At 35.6% G+C, this 19,926-nt stretch overlaps 1 protein-coding gene across 1 annotated transcript in view; it reads right to left on the bottom strand.

Moving 5' to 3' along the window:
- The window catches only part of LOC124635697 (paired box protein Pax-6-like), a 45,696-nt gene extending 31,006 nt beyond the window's left edge, over positions 1-14,690 (bottom strand). Inside the window, exons 1-3 of the mRNA XM_047171647.1 lie at positions 14,603-14,690; positions 13,792-13,957; positions 9,796-9,976 (exon numbers count right to left, since the gene is read on the bottom strand). Of these exons, the coding sequence (XP_047027603.1) occupies positions 9,796-9,976; positions 13,792-13,957; positions 14,603-14,690 (435 nt within the window). The remainder of the gene's footprint in view (positions 1-9,795; positions 9,977-13,791; positions 13,958-14,602) is intronic.
- Between the last annotated feature and the right edge of the window lie 5,236 nt (positions 14,691-19,926).

Raw genomic sequence — 19,926 nt, 5'->3', positions numbered from 1 at the left:
TAAGGGGGAGGCCTATGTTCAGAAGTGGACGTCCTATGGCTGAGATGATGATAATGAACGTTATGTAATCGCTAGCTGCTTCCCTGAGGTTTCACCAGCTCGGGAACTTCTATCCGGACCCGGACAAAATATAGCCTTGTTACTAGTCTACATGTTTTTTATATAAAGTTATATTAACTAGAAGCATAGTAAGATAAATTGTTTGCAAACAGTTTCGTTTATGTTCATTTAAAATTATAACCAAAACCACAATAATCTGCGGTTGACGTACCTTTTGAAACAATCGTAATTCCGGCTACACCTAAACACAATACCCGTTTGGAATGCTAATCTAGATTGTCTAATGAATGGCCGATCCTGCGGCTTCCAATACCGCCGGCCGCAATAACGCACCGCCCAGTGGCCGATAGTCAGCCGTACGGCCGATATTGAATGCTTTGCGGCCGAGTAAATCAGCTCGCCCGTGGTCATACGATGTTTGCCTAAAGATTGTAATTGGTGGGGAAAATTAGAGTTGAGCGTTTGTGATTAGTGTTGCGGTTGCTATTAATGTAGGGGTTTTCAGATATGTTTGTATCTGAAAGGATTACTTATAAGGATAAAGATATTATTTATACCTCTACTCACATAAATATTTGTAATTCTGTCCAAACACAGTTACGTATGTAAGTTTCTTTGTATCTTCTTGAATATAAGTAGCCTATCAATATTTCTTAACATTTGAGTAGCTAGTATAGATAGTTCAACTCAGATTTGCGCGCGGCCCTATGTGTGCGTCGGCTTGTAAATATACAACTTTCATTCGTGTGACAGTGACGTCGTCCGAGCATGACGTGTTCTCATCGCTTTTTGTTATGGGTACAGTCGTTTACGAAAATGTCTAGTTCTTTACGGAGAAAATGTTTTAAGGAGTCAGGTAGCGTTTCAAAAAAATGAAACAACATTCAAAGCTTTTTATTATTACATTTTACAGTTTATCATTATTTTCTCATACGGCTTTTCAAATTGACATTGACAGTATCTAAGAAATAAATGAAGTGAAATATCTAAGATGAATTAAATACTCCTTACATATTTTCTAGCTCGGGGTACGCGGACAATAAATAAATGTGTGGACTAAGAATGTAAAAGACCTATAATTTAGTATAATAATGGAAACAAAATGTGTGGGGAATTTTAAAAAATTATATTGCTTCGCATAATGTCGACCAAAATAAGACGGAAATAATGAAACTCATAAATGAACGTTTAAGTCAAATTGATGAAGGGATGTTGGGTAATACTTGTCGACATGTACAAAAGAAAAAAGAAGAATACTATAGACATTTTGACATGGAGTCAGAATTTATAATTAACATTGGTGAAAGTAGCGAATCCGAAAATTCATCATTTGATTTTTCAAGTGGCGATACAGAATCATTATTAATAAATAAACTAAATTACGTAATAACTGTACTTTAAACAGCCGTATACAACCCCTAAATAACTGTATTTGTACCCGACTGTACCTCTTGTCACGCACACAAAGTCACAGTATATGTACAAGGGTTACCCACACATAGGGCCGCGCGCACGACTGATTTGAACTTACTATAATAATGCTGATTGCTGTGTTAAATAAATACCAACTTTTATAATTAAAATGTCAACCTTTTAAAAAGATTTTCTACTTAACACAAATACCTAAGTGAAACTGTAATTAAACGGTTAGAAGTATGTATTACTTATATCTCCATTTAGTTCACCAAAACGTATAAAAAACATCATTAACAACAACCACTTAATATTCATACCCCATGCATTGCAGGATTAAAATTAAAACTGCGTAAAACTCCGAGCATATGTGTGAGTCCGACAGCCGGGGCTCACCCCACCGTGAAGAAATAAGATTTTAACTAAACGACTACACTTGTTTAGCCCGTTAGTTGTCGAGCCAAACTGTTTAGCCATTTCATAAACAAATCGTGTTTCTATTGATTTGATAATGTACATTTGTACTGTACTGATTGGCGCATCCGATTGCGCGGATTTTGCGCGGATTTGGTTTTCAACTGTAGTTTCATTTACATTGGTATTAAGTCAGCTGAAAGCTGTTGGCAGCTGTTTTCAGTATTGACTGATATTGAAATATAATGATGTTCTTTTTATTTCTATATAAAATATTTACTTAAAGCTGTATTTAAACATTTTTTTTTATGGGATATCATGAAATTAATAAATCATCCGCTGTGGGCTAGCAGCGCGAGGGAGTGTTAGACTCTTACTGTACATCGTGTTTCTTCTTAAGCCCTTTATGTACCAGGGCCGCGGTTACTCTTTCGAACAATCCGGCAGCCCACTTATTTTGAAGCCAAATATTTTTTTAATGACAGTCTATTACTACAAAGACGATGAAGATGGTTTTTTGGTAAAACGGGACCCTATTGTTTTCGCTCCTCTGTCCCTCTGTCCGTCCGTCCGTCTGTCACCAGGCTGTATGAAAACTAAAATAAAATAAATATTGGGGGGGCTCCCATAGGTACAACAAACGTCTTTTTTTTTGCTCATTTTAAATAATGGAACGGAACCTTTCGTGCGCGGGTCCGACTCACACTTGGCCAGTTTTTTAACTAAGTCCCATATCATGTGGTTATCTTATAACACCAGATGATCCATTTGCCAACATTTTTAGGTCTCCCAAGACATTCACCAACAACTCTAGAGGTAATTATTCGACCTCCGTCATCAACATCAGAAGCATCTTGTGCGACAAGTGAAAACAAATTAAATTCCGTGAAGACGCTAATGTCGGTTATCAAAGAAAGCCTAAACATCTGATTATGAGTATCTCGTTTGATGTGCAGCCACCCGAGAGCGTTCTAAGAATGCCTTGTGGAGAACTCTCACTGGCTTAAACTTACAATTTTGATTTTATGTAGATTTATATTGTGTAGGCTTTGTTTGTGTAGGTACGTCATGGCTTTAAAGTTGAGGAGTGAAATTGAACGGTCAATTGTTTTTAAAAGTGTGTAGCGAAAGTAAGCTACACCTAAACGGCAGTATATAATATTTACTTATTATATTTTAACGGCCGAAGGTATGTAAGGATATATGCAAGATTGTTACTCTCACGCAAATCTGTTTAATGGATTCTATTGAAACTTGGCTTTTTGGCTTGGTGATGTAGCTTATATATTAGAATAGGTCTATCTATAGATATAGGTTACTTTTATTCATGTGAGAGAAATAGTTCCCTTACTGCCACACTCAGAGTCGTTTAATGATTACTTAAGTCACTCCTTAGTGACGGAATGCCATACAAATCCTTCACTAAGGAATGGCTTAAGTAACCATTAAATGACTCTGAGTGGGGAGGTTAGTCTACTACTAAGCCGAAGCTAGTAAAGTCTAATGCTAAAACTTCATCTCTAGTATATAGATGTTATAAAGAACTATTCTAATATTTAAATTTAAACTTTTACACAAAATCAACGAAACAAATAGCTTACACCATAAAATACCTGTTCCAAAATATCGGAACGGTACTTAATATTCATTAAATACTCGGAACAGCGAATATTAGTCTCCCTTGCACTAATCGCTTAATACTCTGAAACAGAGCAATATGTCGGAACAAGTTGTATCTTATCTAATATCTGTGATGTTATCGCTATTTAATATTGCTACTGATCATGGGATTTTGGGTACGGTTAGCGCAATAAGCTATGCCACAGATTGTCATTTACCTTTCAAAATGTAGAAATTGATAAAGTGAGTGTATTTGCTCTCACGCTAAACGAAGTTAAATAAAGTGTATGTATTAAATTAGTTTTTTTTTTAAAGTTGAGTTCTAACTGCGTTATTCTACTACTGCATTGGGTAAATTCTGTTGTGTAAATAAAAAAAAATAATGACTATTTGTTAGGATTTCAACGCCTATGTCGTGGGGTTATTTTTTCTTTCCATTTGTAATTTCCATTTTTATTTATAAAATATTAGAAAAGAAAATACCTGTAAATATACCAATCAATCGTTTTTAATTCTTCTAAAAATCCTTTTTCTTCACTTAAGAATTATAAAAATATCTACTTTCTCTAACTAACGAGTGGCAATGCTATCTGTACTGCGGTATCTATGATTGGGATCAGCATCACTCTACCGGACCGGACCGCCAGCGATGAGATTTTGTGCTAATACACAAACCACACATGTGTGTGTAGATATATACAAGCATGTATTTGGTTTATTTTACCAGATAATATATGTATATATAAATATAGGTTTGCTGTTGTATTTTAGTATGTAGATTTATAGTTGTACAAGAGAACTGGTAGGAATCAGAGAGCTACATCCATAATATAAAAAATAAGGCAGTTAAAATCTATACTAAACAATAAAGAATAAACATTTTTTTGTTTGTTTGGTTGTACCCTAAAGGCTCAGATATTACTGACCCGTTTTGAAAAAATCTTTTCTCGCTCTCTTGATCTTTTCTCGTTACCGTTTGTTAGTTGATAATTTGAGATGCGTAAGTTTATTAATTATATATTTTTAATATAATAAATTGCAACTAAAAATCTATTTCAAAAACGATTTCCCATACCAAAACCCTCCGAAAATTACACACAATAAAACACTTTACAACACAAAAATTGTGAAGCAATAATAATAAGAGGAGGATAATATAAAAATTGCATATCCCGGCTTTGCTCGCACGTGGCGACTCGATTCCAAACGATACTTATCTCGCTCCGATACTCACCCTATACGAGCGAAGTTGGCGAGCGAAGCCGGCGAGCTAACAACGTCAATATTTTTCGGCCCACTGTAATTTGGAAAGAATTTTGTAGTTTTTTTTTTATATATTGACCCAATTATTTTGATGTGTAACTGTGTTGGGAATGTTAGTTTAGATTTTAAAATGGGAGGAATTTTCGTGTAAATAGAGCTAGATTGAATTGAAAATTCTAAATTTAAATGTCTGACTGTTAAAATGTGTTTGTTTTGAGTTGGACCGTTTTCGATTTATTATTAATAATCGAGGTTTTGGTTGAATTTTTGAAAGATAAATTGCCATATTGTGAGTATAGGTTCTTACGTTTTACAGCGTATACTTACCTAAATGTGGAAATAATTCTGTTCGCTTAATATTCTTTTTATTAAACTTATTACCCTAAGAAACAACGTGAATAGGCAGAGTTATGGAAATTGGTAAAAATAGTAATTCTTAAAAATTACAAACATCACCAAAATATTAAAGAAAGCAAAGATAAAAATTCCTAAAAATTGCCTACTTCATATCTACCCAAATATTGAAATTCCTAATAAATAGGCATTAATACTCATATTGGTATCACACGTGTTGCGCAGCGGGGGTGCGAGGGGGATGCGGTGAGGGAGGGGGGGAGGGGAGGGCTATCACATTATATTGAGTACAAATCTGGTAATTAACTCGTTGAAGGGGTACTAATATGTCGGCGTGGATCTTTGTGAGAAAGGTACGTAGGTAGTAGGTTTTGGTAGAAATGTTCTAAGTCTGTTGTGGATTTGGTAGAAATTATTTGTAATCTGCAATGGATTTGTTAGGTTTTGAATGTAGTGAATTAAGATAATTTCTTAAAAGAAAAGAAAGATAAATAGCTCCTTTTTTAACTGAAAATTCGATATAGTCAAATCGGTTTTTGCCGTTTCCCAAAACCAACTAAAATCTTCAAAAATCGATACTATGTAGTACCTACATAAGTATCTGTACGTATACGTTAATAGGTTTACATAAAGCATATCTCTGTAAAGAATACCTATTTTCTCAAGTAGATATGTCATTTCTAAGTTGCCTTAAAAAACTTTTACTAGTCAGTGTCACTTAGGTCAATAACAATCAAAAATATGTATTTCAAATCAAAACAATAAATACTGTAACTTATACTTGCAAATGCGATTTACAATACTAATATGTTTAGTTTGGGGTACCACGATACCCCAAAGGTATTCTGCAAGTGACAACAATATTAGCAGCACAGGACAGACAGACAACCGACATTTCTATTTATTTGCTCTTCCGATTACATACTCAACATCAATATAAGCCTTAAATCCTTTGAATTGTGGTATTAATTTCCCTCCAACACTTCTTAGTTTTAAGTAACTTTTATATAAAAAATTTACACACAAAACACTACCTTAACATATTCGAATAAAAACCGTTTTTGCTTATCATTGTCTGTGACTTTACTGTTCATCTCCCATCAAACAAAAATTAACCTTAACTTAACTCTATAAAGTTTATATTCGCTTGGTTCGTAAAATGTAGGGTGGATGCGACTATCATCGGCCACATGCATGTCACGTGCACGGCACGCGTCATCTGAGATAATCTCCTTTGCCGGACTGCTTTTGTTACAATTTGTTGCCGCGCCGATATATTCCCGGCCCCCTGAGATCCGAATCTCCAGATATGAGCCGTAATGATATTTTAAATCAGTGTTCTGAACGAGCTATTTATTGAGTTTGTTATGGCGTGGAAATTGGAACTTGTATGTGGATTTTAATGGATAGATTTTGTTTTAGTTTTTTCGTTTAAAAGCGTAGGTACCTATGTGATGAAATAGTTTGTAGCTAAACATTTTTGTCTATGGCAAAATTCAATACTATAAGCTGTAGGTACACTGAACCATAAACTATTTGTGAAATTGTCGACCATTGAAAATAAAAGCATCACATTAAATGAGATGATTAAACTTCATTTCAACAGCCAATCATTTATTTGAAATATGAATCATTAAACATAAACATAAACATAAAAAATCTTTATTTTTCTCTTCAATTACAGTGTTAAAAGTACATTACAATACAAGTTGCATTTCTAAGAGAATGGTGTCTGCTTAAGGTTACCCCTGTGTTACAGATCACCATTAATCCTATTGAATTTTCTACAGTACATTTTGTAAGGAGAGAGGCAAAGAGAAATCTAAAATACATCTATGCTTATTATCGTAATGCTTATACCATAGATAAATTAAAATAACAGAAAATAGGAATACGTTAACAAACATAAGTCACTGCACTTATTTATTGCAAATAAACATTTAAATATATAACACATAACATATAATTATAGCTTTTTCCACTTATGAATACGCGTTATCAATAATAAATAATAATAACACAAAATTAACTTAATATTAAGAGCCACTTTTCCGTGGGTAGGTACAATTACATTCACAATTATGCACATAGTACATACGATGGCGAACTTCTAATTAATAGTAACTTAAAAGTGTAGTCATTTTGAGATCAAATGTAGTTTAATTACTAATCAAGACTTAAAATATAATTTATTTAGGATATAAAATTTGTGGTAGGGCAGATGAATTAATCCTAGAAAGTTTTTTAGTTAACAAAGTACTTTTATTTTTTCTAAATTTAATTTAGTAGGTAGTTAGTAGTGGTGTATTTAATAATTCTAATTTTTGTTTCATATTTTAGTTTCATATTATTAGTTATTTTTGTTTCATATTTTAGGTAATATCATCAATTTTATTTTATTTTATTTATTTTTTTATTTTATATCTAATTTATGTTTTGCATTTAGCATTTATTGCATTAAACCAAAAGTCGACATTAACAGCAAAAAATCACAATGTCCATGTCACTGATGTTAAAGTGACAAGAAAATATCGCGATACAATGAAATAAAGTTGTCATCCCCAGTTAAAGGGCCCGGGAGCGTGCTAAATGCATTAATTTGGCCTGGATTTAGTGGCCCGGAAGTGATTTGCTACGGGAACGCATGCTCGACGCGATATGACCCTGTGACGACAATTGACCCTCTCACCACATTATTTCACAACAATAAATAAAAATAGACTTTATTAACTAAAGTATAAGATGCAGTTTTAAAGTGCAACACTGAATTAATAGCAGCATGAATGTTAACAATGTTTAGTAATGCAACATTTTTTTTTGTTGAGGGTCGTTACTGCAAAGACTTAGCGATAGTTACAGAGCTTTTGTTAGCTTAAGCTCTTTATAATACGAACATATTTTTCCATATCGATCGCACTTAACAACGCAAAGTTTTAACGAACTAGAATATTAATAATTTAAAGCAGTGTTCACCTTTCTCGTCGGGTTAATAAAACGCGACGGTTCGCCACCGAATCGATCTCTTGACGTTAATATATTCGGCGGGTAAGCACCTCTTAAGCAATCCACGTAAACACAATATAACCCGATATTCGATAAATACGAAGACATCAGACGCCCTCGTACGCCGTATTATGCCTACCTGGCTATACATTTATATTCACGATCCTTAACGGTACCCTCTGATAACTTAAACACTTTATCCCCTGTACTGGAATTTTTACGGCAACAAAAGCCTTCATATTTTCTTTATTCATGTCGTGTCAAAATCGCCCCGTCTTCCCCCTTTTATAGATGGTAGAAAAAAGAGATAGCTTGCCAACTCTTTCGCTCTCATTAAAAATATGTATTTCCGTCTCAGGATTTTCCCTCTGTTTCGGTTTTTATGTTTTTCTCGATATTCCTTCGGTGAGAGTACTTAATGTGCTTTCATTTTTTCTTAAAACCGTCACCAACAGGATGATTGCGCGAATATCTTAATTAATTTATGTTAAGTATTCGAGAGGGCGACATTTGTAGCTAAAGGGTGTTGTGTAAGTACTTAAGTAGTCTTGGTCCTGGTCGTAAAATGACAGAGTAATTTTTGCGAGTTTCTCGGTTATTACTGTATCTTTTGCGCTACGTTAACTTTTATAGCGTCTTTATGTTTTTGTAGCTTTTTTATAACTATGAAAGAGTTAGGTAAATGGCTGGTTAGCATTCATGACAGTATTTCGCTCTTAACATTCACTTGATAAAGCAAAATATTTACTGACTGAGAGCCACATAAAATGATGTACTTACAGCAGAGATTTTTTAGCTATCGAATTTTATATATCAAATCGAAGGAACTTCTGAATACAGGTATGCATTTATTTTTTTCATTTAAATAAAAAAATGGGTACTTACGGGAAAAATATAAAATTTTAAGCTCACAGTTTTTACCTACGTATTTCATTTTTACCACCAAAACAGTGATTAAAAATATATAATTTTACATATTTCCAGGAAAGAACAGCCTCTATAACGGAAGATGTATCGACGTCTAAAGGATGTCCCAGTAGGGAGCGTCCCCGTATTCAAAAAAGGGAAAAAAATGAAGAAAAAAAGTTATAACGTCATATTGTTTTGCCGCCAAGTGGTGGGGACTTGGGGGGAAGGGAGTCCTGTATAGTGCCGGGGAAAGATAAGGCGTTATAGCACCCTGTATATAGCAGCCAAGCTGGGGTGGTGCATACCCCATTGTATTTTACGAGGCGCCCTTTCGTATTTTTCATACTTTCTGAAAGGCGTTTCGGTAAAGTGTAACTGTTCGTCTGTCTGATCTCGATATTTTTGGTACGGTTGCGTGGAGGTGTTTATAAAAATTTTTAGGTGTGCAGTTTTTATCTTTGAAGATTTAAACTTTTGCAGATAGATATAGATAACTTTTCATTTATACGGTAAAAGTAACTTGTATGGCACTCAGTCTATATAAGCCTGTTTATGATTCATCTTGTATCAGAATTATACTTCATTTATTTGGTACCTAATTCTATAAAAATACCTAAGTACACATAAAATAACAATACCTAAAAACAAAAGCCGAAAGTTGCGAGCTGTCTGACCGGGAAGTTGGCGCTCGCAGGAACCTACATTCAGTAGCGCACGGCATTTGGTTAACATAATAATAATAATGAAAAAATCACTTACACTAGGTATATTATCAGACGTGCAGACTCCTTCACTGAGCAGGCGGTCTCTGATCTCCCACGCGAAGATGGAGGGACACTCCCTCTTGTACTGAGCTATCTTGCTGACCACCTCCGCGGTGGCCACGCGGGGCTTCGAGCCTCCTATCGCGCGGGGTCTAATGGACCCCGTCTCGTAGTACCTGTAATGAGGAATAAGGTTAGTTTATATGCAAAAAAGATCTTTCTTGACAGTAACGTAGAAAAGGACTAAAAAGACCTAATTATACCACATGGTTCTAAAGAGTACGGGCTTTAGTACTCGAAACAAACTCTCTAACAAAGTTAATGCTCTAAACATTATAAAAAAACCGGCCAAGTGCGAGTCGGGCTCGCGCACGAAGGGTACCAGAGCAAAAATGAGCAAAAAAATCACGTTTGTTTTATGGGAGCCCCCCAAAATATTTGTTTTAATCTAGTTTTCAGTATTTGTTGTTATAGCGGCAACAGAAATACATCACCTGTGAATATTTCAACTCTCTATCTATCACGGTTTATGAGATACAGCCTGGTGACAGACATACGGACGGACGGACAAAGGAGAGAAAACAATAGTTTCCAGTTTTACCCTTTGGGTACGCAACCCTAATCAAAGTTTTTTTAAGCATGTTCTATAATAAGATGATGAGAGTATATCGCTAATAGATTTTGATTAGAACGACACCATTTGTGGTGGGTGGGATACATGCTAAAACATATAAAATGTTCCGATTTATCAAACAAAATCACATGATATAATGTGCGTGTACGTGTGTTTAAATTTTATATGATCTATCAGATTACATTCGCTTGCATAAGGATTTAAATAAAGTACTCTACAGAATGTATCAAACTAAAAATCAGCTCGTAAATGTTTTACTAGCTCGTGTATCGACGTCATCGACATTATACATATATACTTTGATAACGTGGTAGTTCTTGTATACCTATTCAAAGTGGTGAGTACAGTTTGAATGAAATTTTTAAGAATGTTTAAGGATTTTCCCTGGATGTTTGAGGATCATTTTGCGCAGGCACTGCGGTTGACATGACTTAACTATTCCTAATGTTGTTATATAATATGTAGTGTGGGTTACAGAATAACTATGTATGCTTAGAGACAGGATTAACGTAATTTGCTTTCAGTTGGTCGTGCCCTGGTAACTAAACAAATATGCCTTCCAATTAAATTTGAGGTCGGCGCAGGATATGTTCTTCTTCCATACCTTTCTATCTGCCGTCATCTCGCATACATCATCCCACGAGCCCTTTCGCAACTATGTTGGGATCGGCAGTCTAACCGACTGCAGCTGTGTTTTAGAAGGAGCGACTGCCTATCTGACCTTCTCAACCCGGGCATCCCAATTCCCTTTGGTAAGACTGGTTTCAGACTTACTGGCTTCTGACTACCAGTAACGACTTGCAAATGTTCAGTGACAGTCGTCACATGTACCATTCTTCGCAGAAATATCGTCATTTTTGGCACAAGTTAGACCCTCAGAATACAGGTGAAACAGCGAGTAAAAGTTAGTATCATCAGTCCTAGTACCCTTCACTAGGGGGTGGCCAGACTGAGGTATCAGGTTGCGAGTGCCCGGTGTCAGGTTCGATGCCAGGTAAGTGCACTTTTTATTCGCTTTGCTCGACAGCTGTCGCGCGTTTTATATTGCGGTAGTGAAGACTTTTAATTTTTGTTTTTTGGTAAGTGGTGGAAGTGTTATTCATCAGTTTTTTTTTAAATTTATTGATATTGATGTCCGGAATGATAGGATGGTTTGTATAGACAAGTATGACGTCAATTGTTTATGGTACTAGCTAGTATTTGGTTAGTTCGTTGTATAGTTTTTATCAGTGTCACATTATGTCAACTTAGAATAAATAGGCATTTGACTTCCGCTAGCTAATGTGGTGGGAACTACTCCACGGACTCTGACAAAAAGTAACTTATGACCTTCCTCGATAAATAGGAGATCCCAAAACTGTTTTTTTTAAACAAACAAATGAATAAATAGTAGTATAGATTGGCCGGGCACACACGGATAGTTATGTAATTAAAGGGACATAGTAAAGAGTTGTAGATTAACATGTACTAGATTGTAATATTAGGTATGCCAATCTACATATTCACTATCGAGTAGGTATATTTAAAAGGAAATTTGTAAAAACCCCACTAAATATTCCCCTATTTACTTTTCCACCTTCAACCTAACTCCACAAAATCTAAACGCTCAACCACAACTGTACCTACATATAAATACCTACTGAACAAACTATAAACTATAAGAAACTATGCGAGGTATGCTGTAAGGAACACCTTCGGCAACTGGTCGTGACCGCAAGCCTCGGAGATCAACCACAACCTAGGAAAGAACTGTTCTCTATGCCTCTATGGTATGGAGTAGGTAGATTAAGTAAAGAGGTTTAGTTTGTATTAAATGAGGTTTGAAAATGGAAGTGCGTAGCATCGAAAACTAAATATACATACCTACCTATTATTTTTGGTAAGTCGGTTTAACAGTGCAAATAAATGAGGAATGAAGATGACATTTATTTGCCTCTTGTTCGGATAAGTCAAAGTAATGGACACGATTTTGAATCCGTTGATATAAGTAAGCAGAGCAATACCTAATAAAAAAAGCTGAACTTTGTTAGCTTGAACCCGCTAATTTCAGAAATTTGAGCCAATTTGAAAGATGTTCATTAAGGGAAGTTAAGTAGCTAAGCTCGTGAAACCGCTGGCGGAAGCTGGTTCTCATATATTTTTTCTTTGTCATCATCATAAAATGAATTATTGTTTGAAAGCAATCTTAGCTCAACTTAATCAACTGAAATTCAACTTCTGTTAAAACTCAAGAATAATAGAGATAGGAACCTAGTTGAAATGTATAAGGTGTTTTATTATGACAAATTCACTTATGAATTTCCTCTGATGTTCGCCTCATGACGTCTTACCACAACGGACGACCCGGAAGGAGTTAATAGCGCGGTTGTGGCTAGGAGTTTCATAGGCTAAGTGACAAAGTGGAAAATATATAACGAAAGACACCTCTAAATAATATGAAAATATAATGTTCATGGAATTTTCTTTGCTTTGCTTTGATTCGGATTTATTTGCAGTATAGTAACACTCATAATTCCTACTATCTAAGGTCTATCTATTTAACACCAGCAATTTCTCCCGTTTTCACGCGTCTTTTGGAACCTCCTTCGCGAATCGTCATGATCTGGGTTTTTTTTCATATATTCAAAAAAAGATTACTCTCATTTTTGGAAAGACAGTATAGATACTGTAGGTATCTCAGAAGTAGCTATCTCAGAATTCCTGAATTTATGCTAGATTCCAGTCAAGTTGTTTACGCAAAATATCTATAGACTGTTTCAACCGGCCCCATGGATCAACCATGACTGGTTGACAAGGTGACGGGCGGGTAACTTGAGAACTATTATCTAGCTAACGTCAAGCGTTTTTTTGGTCTATGACTTTGCGGTTACATGTCCGTATTTAATTAAAAATAATTATTTATGTTACCAGTTGCATTGGATATCGGATTTGTTTATATATTGAGGTGTTTTTTTGCAGCAATTATTTTGTGTAGCGTATGGGTTCAATGCAAAAGAAATAGGTATTGGAGTTAATTTTCCCAGCACTCGAGATTACTAAAACACGAAGAGACAAATAGCGATTGGACATAGACGTATGTTTTGCTTTTGATTATTTAGAACTAGATTTATTAGAGCAAACCCGTATATAAAATTATTGTGTGCTAGCTACAAAACGACCCTTATTTCTGAAAAGGTTGGAACTAGTTTTTACAGCCCAATTAAAACAGGGACTAAATTTTATCTTCTTAATCCCAGATTAAACTATAGGTAGGTAGGTAGCTACATGGCATATTGGCATCCTATGAACAAATACGTAGCGTACTATCACCAATTGTGTGTAAATGGGCAACCATTAGGTACATGGCTTAATACAGACCTGCCGAGGATCTTGGAGACGCAGCCGTTGGAGACCTGGAGGATGCGGCTGATGTCGCAGGGCCGCGCCCCCGAGTGCGCCAGCTCCACGATCTTCTGCCGCGTGGAGTCTGGCAGCGGCCTCCCTCCTACAAACACCCCGCCGAGCTGGTTAACACCGCTGTGACCTGCCGCACCAGACCACTTCTTACTCCAATTAATCACGCGTCTTGACCACGTGATGGCCTCTTGGCCTTGCAAATTTTTATAGGTACTGTTCTATGTTCTACTTGGATGTTTCACTACGATGTTACCAGCTTTTAGGTTTTGGGAACTTCCCTTGTTTAGGGAAGAGCATTTATATATGATGGCACTACAACAATTCAAGGCTCTTAAGAGTAGAATAAGAAATAAGAGTGCGTTTAAAGACAGTTCAAAAGTGCAATCAAGTGGGCAAAATTGTTTTTTTGCTGTCTTCATTCTAGGCATAGTACAAGAGGTTAATATGCAGCCGAATATATGTTCAGATTTTAGATATTTCAGAAATGCAAAACTTTGAATTGCTTATTAAAAATACTGAAACTATCAATGTACTTCGCAGTAGAAGCAGTGTTACAAGCAAATGGTTTACACCAGAACCAAGTCAACTGAATTCGAGACACTAAAATACAATGTTTGTATTACATATCTATAACGTATTGATTTACATTTAATTGCAGAAAGATATTGTCGATTATCACCAACGAACGTTTTTTAGAACAATTGCTTTCTACTGCGCAGCACATAAACTTAACATACAAAGAAGAAGCCATGGCAGTCACCATTACCTTTACCTTTGTGCGCCAGGTCGTCCATGCGGTCCAGCAGGTTGCCGTCGGGAGGCCAGGGGCTGATGGCTGGCAGCTGCTGCGCCGGCAGCATCGTGTATACCCCGTACTCTTCTATGGTGACGACCTGGGAAGGAGAGAAGAGAAGGAGCCATGGGTGATAGGTTAACCGAGGGTAGGTATACCTACCAGTAGATATAAGACATAAAACAATTGTCTCGCGCATATCTGTGCTCCAGATATAACGGGTCCAGACACTACATTCTGATAAACTGTTTTTCTAATTTTCAGTTTATTTTAAGACAGTAGAAATCAATTGTGGCTTGCGCATATCTGTGCTGATATAACGGATCAAGGAGGCATTACTTTGGGATAAAATATTTTTCGCATATTTTCTTTTTGTAGGTTGGTGTTGATCTATTGTCGCAATACATACGAAATGTGAGACTAAAAGTGTGTTTTCGAAAAGGTTAGACGGATCACAGAATCTTGTCAAATATCACAAGATACCTAAAAGATGTACCTACATAAATAGTGGTGAAACCAGTAAGCAAAATAATGAAATGTACACGCGAATGTACTTTTTTAAGTTTTTGTCCTTAACCAAAGATTTGTTCTGGAGCCTTTTAGCTTAAATTCTTGATTTGTAAAACCAGGCGATGCGACGGCAATATATGGTTAGTAAATATAAGCCTCCAAAAGCTTGAATATACAAGGACATGACTTCTACTATACAACCTAGTGATTAATAATTCTATTACAACACATATGATGACAATAAGACGGCCAATTGTACACCAATGCAATGTATAAAGAATAATCTAATACCCTAAACCAAACCAATAATAGAAACCTGAACTGTAGTGGAAATAACATTGGCTCTTTTAAAGTTTTCTGAAGGAAAATTCACCGTGTGTGACTGATAAAAGACTGCACGATAATACATGCAACTTGGAAACCACAATAGAAAGCTTAGTATGTACTTAGCTCACAGAAAAACACAACTGAAAGCAAAACTTTGCTCAAATTCACGACAAAATAAACGTCAGATTGCTTAAAACAACTAAGTATTTACTATGAATTTTCACATTCAATTTTCAAAGTACCCAAATTTAACGAATACGTATATTACCGTAGTAGATGGACCTCAATAGTCATAGTAAATATTTAGGCTCTTTCCCACCACAGTCTCAAAACACCCTCCAAGTCCCGTGGGTAAGAGGTGATTATAAGATTATCAGAAGGGAGGGTTGTGGGCATGGAACATCCTACAGTGACGGTATACGCCGTCACCATTCTTCTGCCAAGCGTGAAGATTAAGTTGATATAGAGGGGCCTACTAGCATTGTGTGACGTGAATTTTGTGAAAATATTCAGCTATTTTTCAATTCTGCAATTGGTTACAGGTAGAGTAAGTTTACTTTTTTAGTTAAGGCGCAATGCATAACGAAACAAGAACAAAAATAAACTATTATAGTAATATCAGATAAGGTAGGTAAGGTAACAGCTGATCAAAAACCATTTATGTGGCTTATACTATAGAAAATAACTGTGATAGAAAAATATACATTGAACACACATAACACATCCACATTCGTGTGGTGAGAAATAAATAATGATTGTTGGATTTATAGATCTAACTAGTAGGTACTTGAACCATGAAGAAATTGTTTTACATTCGAGGAGAGTAACTTTAAGTCATCCTCCGAGCCTTTTTCCCAAACTATGTTGGGGTCGGCTTCCAGTCTAACCGGATTCAGCTGAGTACCAGTGCTTTACAAGAAGCGACTGCCTATCTGACCTCCTCAACCCAGTTACCCGGGCAACCCGGTACCCCTTGGTTAGACTGGTGTCAGACTTACTGGCTTCTGACTACCCGTAACGCCTGCCAACGATGTTCAATGACAGCCGGGACCTACAGTTTAACGTGCCATCCGAAACACAGTCATTGGTGTCTAAGATATACTTAGAAAGTACATACAAACTTAGAAAAGTTGCATTGGTACTTGAGAGAGTAACTTTAAGTACTAAATTAAAAAGCTATTTGTGAGAGTAACTGATTTATTGAGGACACTTCGAGATGAATTTTAATAATTTTTCAGCAGTAATAGTTTGATTCTGATGAATAAAATTTTACATTATTTTAAACAGTAGGGGCCTTACTACAAAAACTTTAAACCCTGTTTTACACTTGTCTAATAAAATTTTGGCTGCAAAATGAACCGTATGTCAACGTCATAATTTGACATTTTTTTAGACAAGGCATAAACTGACGTTTAAAAGTTTTTGTGGTAAGACGGTTAGTAGTTAAATGTTGTCTGAAATATTTTGGCAAGTATTACGAATAAATATGTAATTTCTTTTTGCTAATATGTAGTTAAATAATCATCGTATCGTTTTGCCATGGTCAGGCCTACAGCTAATGAAGATCTTAGATATAAAATAGTAGAAAGATCGGCAATCGAGTGAATTTAGCGAAGCCAAAAAATAAATACATCACTTGGATGTTTTTTCATGTGTGCTGCAATCCTCTAATTTAAAATCGATATTTTTTTTTATACATAAATACCTACATATTTTTCGAAATATCGTGACTTTTGCTGTTTGTGTTTGAAAAAATTGTGTTCGTTTTTTGGACCCACACCACAAATAGTTATTTGAAAGACATTGCCAATCTATCAAACGGTAGTGGGATCCAAAATCTTCGAGATCAGCATTGAATATCTGCAGAATTTGATAGAGGTTTTCTTTTGGCGTACGTATTGAAAAGGGCATTTTTGTACATCAATGTATGTGTGTATATATATTTTAACTCGTGCGTCGCGCCATTCTCTATAAGAACTCTCACTATGAACTTCGCGCACCCGGTTAAAAAGATTGCAGACTTTTCAAAACGGACCAATAGTTCCCTATAGATTTGCTCAATCAAACAAAGGTTCAGCGTTATAATTTTAGTATAGATATTTATTTATAAGTTTTATGTCAAAAATCCAATTGCTCTATATAATCTGTCTACGTACATTACATAAAGCATATTTTAAGGCTTTGTGCTATACTGGCTTGTTCTACCGTAGGTACCCTAACACACATAGGTGACACACATTATGAATATAGAAAATATTCAGGGTGTATTTATTTTTGTGTACCTAAAACTGTAAAGAGTGGGTAGTGGGTAGTGGGTATCTAAAAGTACATATTTCGAAATTATTTTACACAGGCAGAACTGCGGCCATATATCTAGTGGGTTAACCATAAAACGTATTTATCATTAATTAATTTTCATTTAACCGTTCATGATATTTGCACTACACAATTAAATATTTAATTACCTCGTTACCGTACCTGAGAAACGATGTGTACACCTTTACAATTGTTTTTAAATACAATATTAATAGTCTGTGTTATTAATACAAATTATTGTGAAGTGTATGCTCAAAGTGTAGTCGAACAGAACCATGATTTTAATGTATTGGTGGAAGGATTATATTCATTGTATAAGGATTCATTTCAAAATGGTTATTTTATAAGATTTTTTAAAGGCAAGGTGATGAGTATGAATGTGGATGGATATCGCGGAAGGAGACGACCAAAGAAACGATGTATGGATTATGTGAAAGTCGACATGGCTAGAAAGAGTGTTTGTTACTTGTGAGATGACGGCAGATAGAAGAGTATAGACGAAGAAAACATGCTGCGCCGACTCCAAATTGGGATAAGCGCAGGAGGATAAGGAAAATTAAATAGGATTAAAAAAAAATGAAATCTATAATAACTGTACTAGCCATGTTGTTACAGCCTTTTTTTATCGTCCCACTACTAGGCACAGGCCTCTTCTCTCACGGAGAAGGAGTGAACATTGATCACCATATTATAGGCTAATTACAAAATACTATTGTTACAGGCAAAATATACCAGACGCGAAGAATATTAATAAATGATAAAACTTATGCGTTGCACGTAAAAAAACTTAAAGAAGTCAATGGATTGAAAAGGCATAATCTAAAAGTAGAAGGAATGGGTTTGCGCAGTAATCCAATAGTCTACATAAATAATCCGGTTGAATCTGCCGTGCCTAACGCCTATCTAACCATAGACCAATTCAAAAATGCTATGATCCATAAAGCTGAAGATAAGAAAAAAGAATTTAATAATGAATTCATCCACAAGAACCAAAACACTGAGAAACCTAAAAAAGACGTTAAGAAAGTGAAGCACAGAGCCAAAGCTACAACAAAAGCCCACTCTGAGCGTACTCCGAAATTTGTTCGCAGTCAACTAAAAAAGAGTCCTAACAGAAAAAATCCTACTAAACCAATAACAAAAAAATTGACTGCTAGGAAATTGACTACTAGAAAATTGACTGCTAGAAAACTGACTACGAGAAAACTGACTGCTAGAAAACTGACTACTAGAAAACCGACTACTAGAAAACTGACTATTAGAATACTGACTACTAGAAAACTGACTACTAGAAAACTGACTGCTAGAAAACTGACTACTAGGAAACTGACTACTAGAAAACTGACTACTAGGAAACTGACTACTGGAAAACCGACTACTATTAAGAAGATCCAGAAAGCCGTCAATAAATTAAAACAAATGATTAATATTCCTATTAAGTCTTCAACTGAAAAACCTATACGAGGATTAACTACTGCATCCATAGTACAAAATAAAACAGCTAGCTTAATTACAAAAGCTACTGTTCAAAATAATCATGTAAATGTAACTAATGAAATATTAGCAACCAAAACGACGTTGGAACAAAATGTTACTGACGCAAAATTAGAAACAAAATCTGTTACTGAAATACCAACAAATGTTACTGAAATACCAACAAATATTACTGAAGAACCGACGATTGTTACTGAAGAACCGACGATTGTTACTGAAACACCGATTGTTACTGATACAATAACAACTGTTACCGAACCGAGTACAACTGAGACGACAACAGTGAAGACTACAAGAACTAGACAAGCAGTGAGTAATGTTGTGACAACTTCTTAATGGTGAAGGGTTTTAACATTCCCAGGATAGCTTTGAGAGGCTTTGACGGTACTGCACGGGTATATCTGCAGAAAACTCTTTGTTTGGTAGGTTTTCGAGTCAGATTGTTATAGGAGCTTGTAGTTTCATTGTTGCCACAGGATGTCACTAATCTTCTACCTCTAGTTCTGTCCCTGGATGAGTGATCATAGCAACTCTCTTTGGAAAACCTGCTTAGCTGGTTGGACTTTGCAGTCTTTAAATTGTGGATCTTTGAAGATAGTAATAATGGCTTCGGCGGCTGCTGCTCCTTCTTAACACGTTCGCGGACAGAACGAGAT

This window comes from Helicoverpa zea, chromosome 13 (assembly GCF_022581195.2).
Source record: "Helicoverpa zea isolate HzStark_Cry1AcR chromosome 13, ilHelZeax1.1, whole genome shotgun sequence".
NCBI classification, from domain to species: domain Eukaryota; kingdom Metazoa; phylum Arthropoda; class Insecta; order Lepidoptera; family Noctuidae; genus Helicoverpa; species Helicoverpa zea.
Note: the sequence above shows the minus strand (reverse complement) of the source record. Positions and strands in the feature narration are given on the sequence as shown.